The following is a 12,578-nucleotide window of genomic DNA, read 5'->3' as shown; positions in this document are numbered from 1 at the left end:
AGCCCATGCGCGGCTACCGGGTCCTAGCGCCGGGCGGATTAGTGAAGATTCAGGGGCCACTAGGGTGCATGTCGCTGGGCCAAAGCTAGTGAGCTAGTACCAGAATGGCATCATGTCTGATACCAGCAAAGGTGTCAAATATATTCACATTAATTACTCAGGTAGAATAGAAACGAAACGAAACTGTAATAATCTAGAAGCTGTACGACTCTTGATCTCTGCACTGACACTGTACAACGACAATTACATATTTAACCCTTCTATTATGTTCATTTGTCAGAAACAGCAATGCTGTTTCCAGGTCATATTGACTTGGTGCATATTTAACTATCCAAAAGATGTCTGAAACCAAAACAATCCTAACAAGCAGTGTAAATATGTCATTACTAACTCCATTACTAATTATTCTATCAATATTTAGTGCAACAGTGTTCAATTAGGATTATTCACAAATGTTTCATAAAAAATGTATGTTAATCCTTTTTTTAATGTTTCACTAATTTGTTACTTTTGAAAGACCAATATAAAAAAAAACATTAGTTCTACATAACACTGAAACATAACATTGCCATTTTGATTTAGTTTTTGCAGGGGGTGGTTGCAAATATGTGAGAGGAACCATTTTCATATTATATGTTGATTACACTAATTAAGGCAAGTAGGAAAAGTTTCACACCCAATATTTTAACTATTTTTCCTACATCTTTAAACTTTAAAATGAGTCAGTTTGACCCGCAACTTAACAGGAGGGTTAAAGGTCTCATTCCATCGTTTTTTAATTTATTAAAAAAATCTAGTTGTGGTCTCTAGTATAAATGAATGCCACAGGAGCCATTTTTTGTTAAAAAAAAGTGCTCGGGTGTTTCTGCATAGCCGTGCTTTATTTCACTGAATTAGTGGCCTATGATGAAAGACAGGATTTCGGCTCTTGCTCACGGATATGTGCAAACATATCGCCTCTGATTAGCTAACAGCACTGCTGCAGAGAATGAGACCTGCCTCCCCCTCCCCTGTTTTTTTTAGAGGTACTTAGTTGTAAAGAAATAGCACTGAGTGCTAGATATAGTTAACCCTTAAACTTCACTAAACGTCAGACCTGCGGCCGAAAGAAATGTCATCAACGCCCTGCCATCAGAGGCATCACCACGCTTATGTCCTTCAAAACACTACTACTTGATGTGAGTCATATTAAATGGCTCCACAAAATCATCACACCAGCATCTGGGGCTCTACAGCAGCTAAAGCAGAAGTGAAGCACCCACCAGGTACCTGCATTTGTTGCTAAAGGCAATACAGTTCCAGTCCATTGAAGTCCAGGTTCCTTATTCAAGACAACACTGTAATGGTGGTGATGAATGACATCCACCTTGCTTCTTTGAGTACAATGATGCACCCCCTCTCACAGTCTGTCTTCAAGAGGGATGTTTAACTGTCAATGATCACTTTTGGGTTTACTATTCATAAGTAGCCTCTTTTACTTTATCTTGCAGAAAGTCCAAGTACCTTTTCAGGTATAACACCTTAAAATGATTTTTGGTTTTTGAGTAGGAATTAAATGAACAAAGGGTGGTTTCCAAATACTGCACATATGATATACAATTCCAGCAAGCATCAAGTGATTTAAGACAACATATGAGACTGTTTTTCCATGGATTAGTCCATAGTTATTTCCAAATGTTTGCAAATTGCAAAATGCACCCAGCCAAGGCCTCAGGTTGAGGTCCAGCCTGTGGGCTTGTAGTTTCTGTAATTTCTTTATCTGAGGGAATTGATTTATTTCTAGCTTTAATCTGTCTTGTTACAGTAGTCACATAAACAAAACCATAAAGATGTTCATTAATTGGTCAGGTCGAATGACGGGTCAAATGACTCCTCAAGACCAACTGGTTCCTTTACACCACAGACCTTGAATTATTAACATACCAGCTATATGCCTTTAATTCTTGAACAAAACAATAACAAAAACACATTGACTGCTATAAGGATTTACTTACACACATTTATTTTGTCCATGATCGTTTTGTCCATCTTTTTCCCTCAGATAAGAATCTGAATCAATGGACTTGTAGATGTAAGTCTGTTAAGCTAAGCATCATCACCAGAAAGATAAAACAGTTTTCTAGTCTGTGACAAAACCCTTTTCTTGGCCTTTTCTCGGTTGCAGTCTTCAAAATGCAGTAACTGAACACATACCACGACAAAGATGATGTCCTCAATATGAAGATCACATTACCTTTGTCCAGTTGGCAACATTTGATTAGTTACATACACTTAAATGACCTAAATCAACCTAATCACTGTTGCCATCTGGATGGTCACCACATTATTTTATCATGCCTCCCAAATATAATAATATTTCAGTAGTGGCCAATCGTAGTGTGTTTGTGCGTTCACTGTGATAGCAGTGTGGATGTTTTAAGACTATTCCTTTGCCTTTTTTTTTCCTCATCAAAAAACCCAAGAGGTCTCAATTTTCCTTGTGGGGTGTGGCACAGCATTTCGTCCATGCTCTGCTTAATCACATGGCCTGCCTCCTGCAGCTGCATCACCACCTCCTGTGCCTCCACTTCCCAAGGCCCGCCCACACTTTTCTCTCTCAACACATCTACCTGTAGGAAACACAGAGCAATATCATTATTTACAAGGTACTCGTCATTCTTATTGATGGGTCAGCCATAACATCCCTTGCATGTGTTCACTACTGCTGCTTAGTGAATGGGTGTCTTCTATACAAGTGAAGGTCTTTAATTGACCACATGGGGGTGCTTGCACTATAAAAGAGAAAGCGGAGACAACAGTAGATGTCCCTCTGATCACTTCAAACCCACTGTCAGACCAACACTTGATAACCAATTCAGCAATACACAAACATGATAAAAAAAAAACTTAACTAAGTATAGAAAAAAATAAAAGAAACAGACAAAAAATACCTGCCAAAAAAGTATGAGAAAATACAGTACATAATTGAACAGGTGTCCCAATACTTTATTTATCCTTAAAACTTATTTATACTAGTGGTATCAATCGAAATTTTGTGATTATTCAGGAATGATCGCACCTATTTTCTTCATAGAATTAAGCTTTTAACAATGGATATTTAAATTTAAATGAAATAATTAAGGATCGATGTTAGACAAAATGAAATCAGATTAAGAAAAGTGTTGGTAATCGTTTAATTAACTGTATTAATCACAACAATAATTAAATTAAAAACATATTTCTAAAAGGGAGACAAAAATAATTGAGAGCGTTACTGGAGAAAATTAATGTAATTTAACAAAAAAAAAGCAAATACGCCATCAGGCCCTGAGTGAATGAGAACGTGAATGAGTAAGTTATGGGTGGGGGGTCGTGGCAAAACTTGTTGATATGATTAATCTGCGTTAGAATAACATTAACATGTTTTAAGTTTCTGGATTAATCCCAGGCGTTATTGCACCATTCATTTATACATAAAATTCATCAGAAAGCAAATGTATTAAGAAAGAGTTTATTCTGCTTTTGTTTAAGTATTTGTCTACACAGTCCAGTGAAGACATTCTACCAGATTTTGAAGCACTGCTGTGAGGATCTGACTGCATTCAGCCATAAGGGTCAGAATGGTTTGCATGATCATCACTCCGCCACATGCCAAATGTATTGGATAGAGCACCATTATGCCATTATACCACTTTAGCAAACCTATTGGTACCAATAATGCCAGGCATAGGTAATGTGCCCTACAGAATCCTCTTCTACTGACAATACTTCTGAACTAGACAAGCTGTGTGTGTGCATTGTACATTGTGTTAGCAATGACTGCAATTTAAAGTAGCTAAATGCATTAATTAGAAAAGGTGTCCACAATCATACACATAGTGTAAATACAAGGTAAGTAATGGGAGAAATATCAAGTATGCTTCAGCATTTATTGCTGAATCATTGCATGAAAATAGTAAGCAGCCGATTCAATCAAAATATATTAATAATGAGTATCGACAGTTATAGATTGTGTTGATTGGTGCGTTTCTGTAAACTACGCTGTTTAACCAAGATGTGCTGCCTAATATTTTACTGAAATAAAATTAACTTCTTTAGATTGTTTTGTATTGTATATGATAAAATCTAATAGTGTGACTGACCTTCCAGCCCATTTAGCTCCCAGTTCCTTTAAACCACTGCAGTCAACTCACTTCTGTGTGGGGTAGACACTCTGGACTGATACATGTTGCTGTTTGTCAACTACTGATGTGAAATATTACTTTACATTACATTACATTTGGCAGAAGCTTTTGTCCAAAGCGACTTACAATAGTCAAGTACAATGTAAAATAAGTTTAAAGGTAAAACATCTTTGGATAGGGATAAAAGGAGGTCAAAGGGGAATAATAGGATAGAGGAGTGAAGGAGGGGAAGAAGGAAATGAGGTTAGAAGTAGTTAGTGTGTTAGAGGTGTTAGAGGTGTCAAATATATTTTATAGTGAGCTGAATGTGTTATTATTTGGTTTTCTATTGTGTATGTGAGTTAATATTAGTTTTATATAGATTCAGATATTTTTTTATGTTCTGCTGTAAAATTTCCGCACTGCAGACTATAAACTGTAATGCTTCTCAGTTCAGTGTGCTGTAAATATTTTCCACAATGGCACTTTGATGACACCAGAGTGGTAAAAATAAAGGATCAGAAGTGGATCAGGTTTAAAACAGCCAACACCCCATCTGAGCATGATCCAATGTAGTGAACAGGTCTAATAGTAACTTCTTATTGCTTCAGTAAGTGTAGCTGTGAGTACCTAGTAGTTTGTGTAAGAACATTTTAGTAAGAGGAACACAAAAAGGACGACTCTTGTCAGATTTAGTATGGCAATAAGAAACAATGAAAACAGCTTTAATTACTATGCTGCATCTGAATGGTAGAAGCCACCTAATTGCACATATGTGCATGAACAGACTGTTTGTCCCTTGCAAATAAATGGCAGATGCTGTGTGCAGTTACTGAGGTTTTGTTGATAAAAGTCTCTCACCACTTCCTGGGAAATGTTAAGCTTTCCTATAAATGACGGACTCTTGGATGATAGGGTCTTTTTGAGGTATGCAACTGCATCTTCGATTGAGCCTGCCAAGACAAGCATCAGCACCTAGAAAAAGACAGCACAAAAAAAACGCATTTCACCTCAGTGTGCCTGTCTGTCTGTCTGTCCATCTGTGTCTTGGTTTCACAGAAAAACACACTCAGAGTAACATACCTTCAAGTTTCCGCAAAGCCTGTTGTTTTTGTTTAAGATCTGATAGTAGATGATCTGTGCTCGCTTTGTGTCATTCTGCAATATGAAAAACAGGGGAAAGGACAGAAGAAACGAAAAGATTCAGAAGGCCAGTCCAGAGTGAGACAAAAGGTTAGAAAAGCTCTATTTGTGAATGTGTTGGTCTTTTTGACCATGAAACACAATGCCTGACAGTTGTGGTAACATAAATGACCCCACAGCATAAGTTCTTATTATTTGTCCAATATTATATTTTGGACATTTTCCTACTTACATTCATCCTACTTAAATGTAGTTATCTGGATTACTTAAACAAAAATATGAAAAAGTTGTGCACTGCTTATTTATAAAGTATATGTTAGCTGATCCAAATCAGCTTTGACACTTGTGCATTTCTTTGTGCAAACATCACTCACAAGTAACTTGAGTAGCACTACTGAGGTACCTTTAAACTAAGAATGGCAGTTCTGAGTCACAGTAATTCATGGTTAAAATTGTTTTAAGTTCAGTGTATCTCTAGATCAAACATCTGTGAGTATGTTAGTTTCAGGTTTCAAAAGACATAAAAAACTTACTTGTTTGAGGGCCAGAGCAACTGCACAGCAATACGCTTGAGTGGGAATTGGGTTGCCTTTGGTCTGTCCTTTTTCCATCAGAGTCAAGCAGATATGATATGAACTAGGGGTGTTCTACGAGTTTTTAACACAAACAAAAAAATAAGTCCACATTTTTACAAAAGCTGCACAGTTAAATGTATTGTATACCAAGATTTAATCAATGATTTAACTGTGTAGTCCATTTTTATTTTACTTTTCTTAACATTTACTTACAGACCATCAGCAGTCAGTTTTGACTAAAAAAAAAAAACCTTAAAATCACATAAAAATACTTTAAATAAGTTCTGGCATAGGTCTTCTTTAAATTTCCAGGTTACTTCTCTCACTGTTTTCTGCCAAAGCTAGCTTGCCTCAGTGAGCTTTAATGAGGCACTGATGTTGGATGATCAGCTCTAAATCCAGTCCAAAACTCATTCTCAAGGTAATGTATAGATTTCCAGTACTAAAGAAAACACATTTCCATTTCCACATTTGCAATGCTGGGGGTTATTTTACCCATTTAGTGGATGCTTGACGTTGGCAAGCATTTTATTTTATTTTATTGGCAATGCCTTTCTTTATTGATATTATACAATACATGCACAATTTTGGAAACATAAATATATGCTGCAGAATCTGGTGAAAGTGAGAAAAGGCAACAAATAATCTATATTTTCAATGATTCATACCAGTTTGTAGCAGGTGGCGAAGACCAGTGTGAATGTTTCCTTGCTGAACGTTATGCCTTGGCTTTTCATCTCCCGCATCACCTTCAGAGCACCTGTGAGAATGTACACACAAAGACACACACAGACACACACAGACACACACAGATACACACAGACACACGGACCACTTCTAGCATGACTTCAGTGAGTATTAAAGATCTCATTTAATCGTTTTTTCATTCATTTTAAACAATCTAGTTGTGGTCTCTTAATGAATGATATGTGAGCCATTTTTTTGTGTAAAAAAGGGCTCAGGTGTTTCTGTATAGCCCTGCTTTAGTTCACTGAATTACTGAAGAAAGATAAGGGTTGGCTCTTGCTCATGAATATTCATACATGCAAACATATCGCCACTGATTGGCTATCAGCACTGCAGCAGAGAACGATGCTTGCCTTCGCCCCACAGTCAATTTTACAACTCTTATACTCAAACCTGCATTCTCAGGCTTAATTCAGGGAACCATATGTTTTATAAATCAGTCGCTTTTTTTTAATAAAGTATCTTTTTGCTGATTCAAACTGACTCATTCTCTTCTTTACTCAACTCTTCGATCTCAATCTCGATTCAGGTTCAAATGAGCACGCCGCCGCTCTGCAAGTCCAGGCTGGAGCGTTTTAGAAGGTTGAGCTTCCAGAAAAGATATAATGAAAAGTATTTAAAATATAAATTAACATAGACAAGCGAAGGAGAGGATGCACGACTGCAGTGTGGGGTATGTGGTGAAGAACGCTCTCTGCCCGAATTCTGAATTTTACTGTTATTGGAGTTCCCAGCACTAAGTTCAATGGCCTTCCTTTTGGATCAACAGTTCTTTGTGAATCTGGATTTTCTGCACGATCTAAAAAACGAATACAGAGCCCGTCTCAATGTGAAAGACGATCTGTGCCTGTTCCTGAGCCCTACAAAGCCATGCATATAAAATATTTGTGCCTCAATGCAGGCCCAAATATTTTATTTGTGCTGCCAATGATTGGGGGGGGTTTGCAAAATTTTCTGGAGAATACAAGGGGGTCGCGCAGTTAAAAAGGTTAAGAACCCCAGCTCTCTATTAGAGGTGTCACAATTTCGATATTTCATCTCAATCGATCGAAATTATGTCATGGTCTCGAGCATCGAAGTCAAAAAGAGGACCGACAATCTCTCCCGCAAATGGCGCAGCACGCTACGCAAATGGCGCAGCCCACTACGCAAGTGGCGCAGCCCGCCACACAAATGGCGCAGCGTGGACAAAGAGCAGCCCTTTCTCCAGAGAATGTGGACATTCTCATCTTCTTAAAGAAAAACTTAAAAATATAAAAATAACAGTTGTTTTGACTAGCCTAAAATATGTTAATAGTTGTGGTACTTTAAGGAGCATCTTTCTCTCAGATTATTAATTAGTTATATAATTAGTAATATATCTTTGTTAAAGAAAAAAATTGTCATTTTCAGGGACTGAAAAAGTCTTAAAGTCTTATTTTTCATGTTTAACAGTTATAGTAGGATAGAGTTCAGTTCCTGTATTTTTTTATTATTTATTTTGTTATGTGCACACTGCTGCTACCAAAAAAAAGAGGTCATTACAAATATATCTTAATTAAATTATTTAAATTTGACCATTAATGCGTAATGTGGTGTATTACAGATCACTTGTATCACATTGCATCACTTATATCAAGCCCACCTTTTGGAATAAGATATTGAAAATTTGATTAATCAAACCATATGACATGACTGACCATAGACTAATCTAAAACTGGCATAGGCCTCTCTGCTGTAAAAAAAATAAAAAATAAAATCGAGAATCGAATCGTTAGCCTTAAATCGAAAATAAAATTTAGAGAATCGTGACACTCCTACTCTATATCATAAAAACCAACGCGAACGGTGCTCTCTTTGACCGGTGTTCTGTTAAGTTGTGCTACCTTGTCAAACTGTGCTTCCCTAGTGTATATTTAAGGTCTCTGTAAAGCGTGGAATCGACCAGAGATATGATTTAAACATATAGTTACACAAAATAGCTAATGTTAACTAACTGGTATAAACAGAGCTGTAAGCTCTTGAGAGCTGATGAGAGTGTCGGCTCTTTTGCAGCCCGGCTTCAGCTTAGCCTGTGGGCGGTCCCAAGCAAAGGCGGGCGTGGCCATGAACTCACGAGTTGATGTAGACACGGGTAGACACGGGTCATTTTCGGATCAGCAAGTAACTGCTAAACACCAAACATATAAATTCTGCTTTTTAATTCATATATTTGATAACATCTGAAAAATAGCAACGGTAAATCGAGACTTACTTTCATAGCTTCCTTTGGTAAAAAGCATATCCATCATGATGTTAAAAGATGTTTTCTCTGAAAAGAATCCTTTAAGTTTCTGAAGGGGTAAAAAAAAAAAAAAAGACAATTAGCATGTTTGCATGTGTCTCAAACTGATACTTCCTACTAATTTACAGCACTAAATGTTGGTTCTCAAGAGATTTATCAGAAAAAAGAGCAAATCACATTTAGTGATGCATGGCTTACAGATGACTGGCTAAGAGGTAGGAAGAGAACCAATTATTGCTAACTAGTATTAACATGTAACTGTTCCACTACAGCTTTTTCCTTATAAAAAACCTCCAGGACTTTCACAAAAATATTGCAATTACACCATAAACCACTTTCTCTGGAACCACAGAGCACAAATAAAGAAACCACAATAAACAAGCCATTCCCTATCTATTTTGACAGGTTACACAAGAACTGGTGTATCAGTGTTTGTGTTCGTATACATTCATACCTGATCAGTTATTGTCCCAAGAGCCACATCCTCCATGCGCAGCTCATAGCACAGCCGCATAAACAAAGGACCAAATCTGTAAGTTGAGTTGGGATTTACTTCATGGTACCTGCATAAGAAAATAGAGATCATATTTAATCAAGACGTGGATATGTATTCGATTTAGTCATTTTCTGTTGATGAATGAAGGTAATTGTATTCATCCAATTGTTTATAAAATGTCAGTGTCTACAGGCCCATAATCAGCTGGAATTTCATGGTGCTGTCTATTCTGTTTGTGGAGAAGAAGCCTGAAATCTTTTGGTCGCTTACATGCGTTTAATTTGTTATTGAGGAGGTGAGGAAAAATTCCTACCTATAAATAGCATTTCTAACTGTAACCATATCTTCAGGTGACTGGCAAAGATGCAGAACTTGCTTCAGGTCTTCCTGCAGTATCAACTCATTCCTTTCCATTTTCTGATTAAGTGCCTCAAAAAAATGACCTGTAAATTCAGCGAACAAAAGAAAAAGGTTTTCAACGTTTTTTTTTCTAAGGTTCCTTTAATGATAAAGAGATCACTAATACTTTCATTTATCTGGTTGCTAACAAATAAATAAAACACATTAGCAAGCTCAGAGAAACAGGTATTTATGTCATGACTTACTTTTTGTACCAGGCAAGTGCCGAGCTGTGTAGAGTTTCTTCAGCTGGAAATCCTGAAGCCTTACCAAATCCTCTGACAGAAGATGGCGCTTGGCTGAAATGAAGCAGATTTGGCCAGGTGTAAACAATAACGACATAACAGAGGTGATTAGAGCAACTTCAATCTATACTCAGCTACATGGACTACAAAATTTCGTTAAATAGTGATGTATAAGTAATAGTGTACACAACCCATATCATGGAAAACTTTACTCAACACACATTGTAAACAATTTTAGCAGTATGTAAACTGACCACAGACTTTTATGGCAGATTATGTCTTCTTAATCTTTAAATGTATTTCTGATGATAAAAACAGCAGTTCTTGATATTTTAATGCCTTATTTTTACTAGTATTAATTGTAATTGAAGATATCTTCACTATAAATTATATTTGTAATAACTTTAAGTCCAAATATCTGTAATTGAATTTTGATCAGTATAAATGCTGAATTGAGATATATCTAATCCCGTTTTCTCCCCAATTTACAAGGCCAATTACCCAACCAACTCATAAGGACTAGCACACGCCTCCTCAGCCACCACCTCTTTTTGAACTGCTGCTGATGTAGCCAGCACTTGGAGAAAAGCGCAGCGACTCGGTTCTGAAACATCAGCTCACAGATGCACCATCTACCCACCCAAGGAGAGCAAAGCCAATTCTGCCCTCTCAGGGCTCTGGCAGCTGATGGCAGCTGATGGGAAGCTGTAGACCCGGGATCTCCCACTTGGAGCACGTAATTTAGACTAATTTAGGCTAGCAAAAATGTTCTTTGTGGACATGTGCAGTTTTAGCTCTCTATTACAAAACTTCAGACGTCTAGAGTTTAAGTTTTGACTAATAGTTATTAGGGCTGCACTGTTTTGTACTCTGTCCACTCCATTAAAATGATGTTATAGTAACCATCAAATTAAATCAAATTTATTTGTATAGCGCTTTTTACAACTGATGTCACAAAGCAGCTTTACAGAAATGTGACAACAGGTCAGAGAATCAGGCAAAAGATTGAACATACAATACAGAACCCCCATTGAACTACACACAAATACATACACAAACATACAGACATACATAAATATATGACATAAGATTATCCTGAAAAAAAACATCCAGCCTGTGTGAATGTTTTTCTACTATATACTTTGTAAGTTTTAGATATATATATATATAGGTACATCAACCTATCAAAATGTGCTGCAAAAATGGTTTAGGGCCTTAATTGTTTAACTGGCAATGTGCAGTAAGACATACATTGGATTGACAGCCTCACCAGTAGGAAGTAGAAATGGAGAGCATGACAAAACAATGATTAATCAAATAATAGGAAAAGAAATCAGGATTACACTACAAATACGGAATTGCAATTTTAACTTGTTAAAATAATTCTAGTTATATATAAGAGAAGTATATAATAATATAAAGTAACTCTAGTTATGTTATGTAAATCAGTGGTAACACGTGACTAGTCAACATTACATTACGGATGTTGTGCTGGTATTATGTCTAAGCAGCATGGCTTTATTAACCTGAAGATCTGATATTATTACTAGTAAATGTCACAGATGATATCTGAAATTAAAGTTTCTACTAGTAAACTGCAGAAGAGTTATTATGCAATTACATTTTGTTTACTGTTTTAAACTGAGTTTATGACTCCGGTCACTACAACTATAAACAAGAGACACACAACTCTGTAAAATTAACACTCTGAATAAGTTCTGTGTAAATCTTGAGTAAGGTAATTATGCGGGTAAGTTAATGTAAAACTGTGTGGAGGAATCCAGTTGTTATCTAACTACAACTCTAACTGACCGTATGTATTTGATACAGGTGAAGATGATGCTGCACAGTGCCGCACATCACTGTTTTAAAACCAAAGAAAAAAAGCTGATAATTCCAGACTAACGCTGTAAAACAGCGGGTACACACCTCCAGCCCTGCATTTAAAACAGCCGGAGTCCAGCGAGAACTGAAGCGCAAACCGCGCACAGCGGCTCAGTCCTCTCTGCAGCGCCATGCTGTCCCCTGACTGTACCACCCGCAGCCCCGGCACAAGGTAACAGACCGGAACTCAGCAAATATTTACTACTTTCAGTACGAGACACAGTAACAGTGTTAAAGTAAAAAGTACAATAAAATACTAATTTAATTACAGTGGCTCAAAACCACTCACTACAGAGCTTCACCCAACTGTAGATCACCCACCGTAATTCACTAAAACACAACCCCCTGTTTCACACGACATGGTTCGCTCCAAGCTAAAAGTCTCAGTTCAATAAAAGTCTCGAACAATGACTCTAAAAATGTTATATTATATTTATATATCTATTTTTCTAAATTTAATAATATATTTGTGAATATAATACGTTATATAATAATAAAAAAAAAAATAATAATACATATTTAATATTATAAAAATAATACAATATACCAGAATATATAACATATATTATATGCATATTATTATGAAAAACATTTAAATATAATAAAAAATATACACATATAATTTTTATTTATATTTGATTTTTTATTTATATTTGATATTTATATTTTTTTATATATACAGTC

General features: G+C 36.4%; 1 protein-coding gene across 2 annotated transcripts; it reads right to left on the bottom strand.

Annotated features, from left to right (window-relative positions):
• Window positions 1–1,979: 1,979 nt before the first annotated feature.
• On the bottom strand, window positions 1,980–12,203 carry ptcd2 (pentatricopeptide repeat domain 2). Of its 2 annotated transcripts, none has more exons than XM_007259623.4 (10): window positions 11,940–12,203; window positions 9,972–10,064; window positions 9,680–9,809; window positions 9,325–9,433; window positions 8,841–8,919; window positions 6,529–6,620; window positions 5,819–5,932; window positions 5,226–5,300; window positions 5,004–5,117; window positions 1,980–2,609 (listed from the first exon to the last, which is right to left on the bottom strand). In XM_007259623.4, exons 1-10 carry the CDS (start codon window positions 12,025–12,027, stop codon window positions 2,391–2,393), a joined length of 1,113 nt encoding a protein of 370 aa, XP_007259685.1. In that variant the 5' UTR covers window positions 12,028–12,203; the 3' UTR covers window positions 1,980–2,390. The 2 variants fall into 2 exon arrangements, with proteins under 2 accessions (XP_007259685.1, XP_007259686.1); XM_007259624.4 differs by having other exon boundaries at window positions 11,823–11,948.
• Window positions 12,204–12,578: the final 375 nt, after the last annotated feature.

Source organism: Astyanax mexicanus, chromosome 1 (assembly GCF_023375975.1).
Source record: "Astyanax mexicanus isolate ESR-SI-001 chromosome 1, AstMex3_surface, whole genome shotgun sequence".
Lineage (NCBI taxonomy): Eukaryota > Metazoa > Chordata > Actinopteri > Characiformes > Acestrorhamphidae > Astyanax > Astyanax mexicanus.
This window is presented reverse-complemented; position numbering and strand designations above follow the sequence as displayed.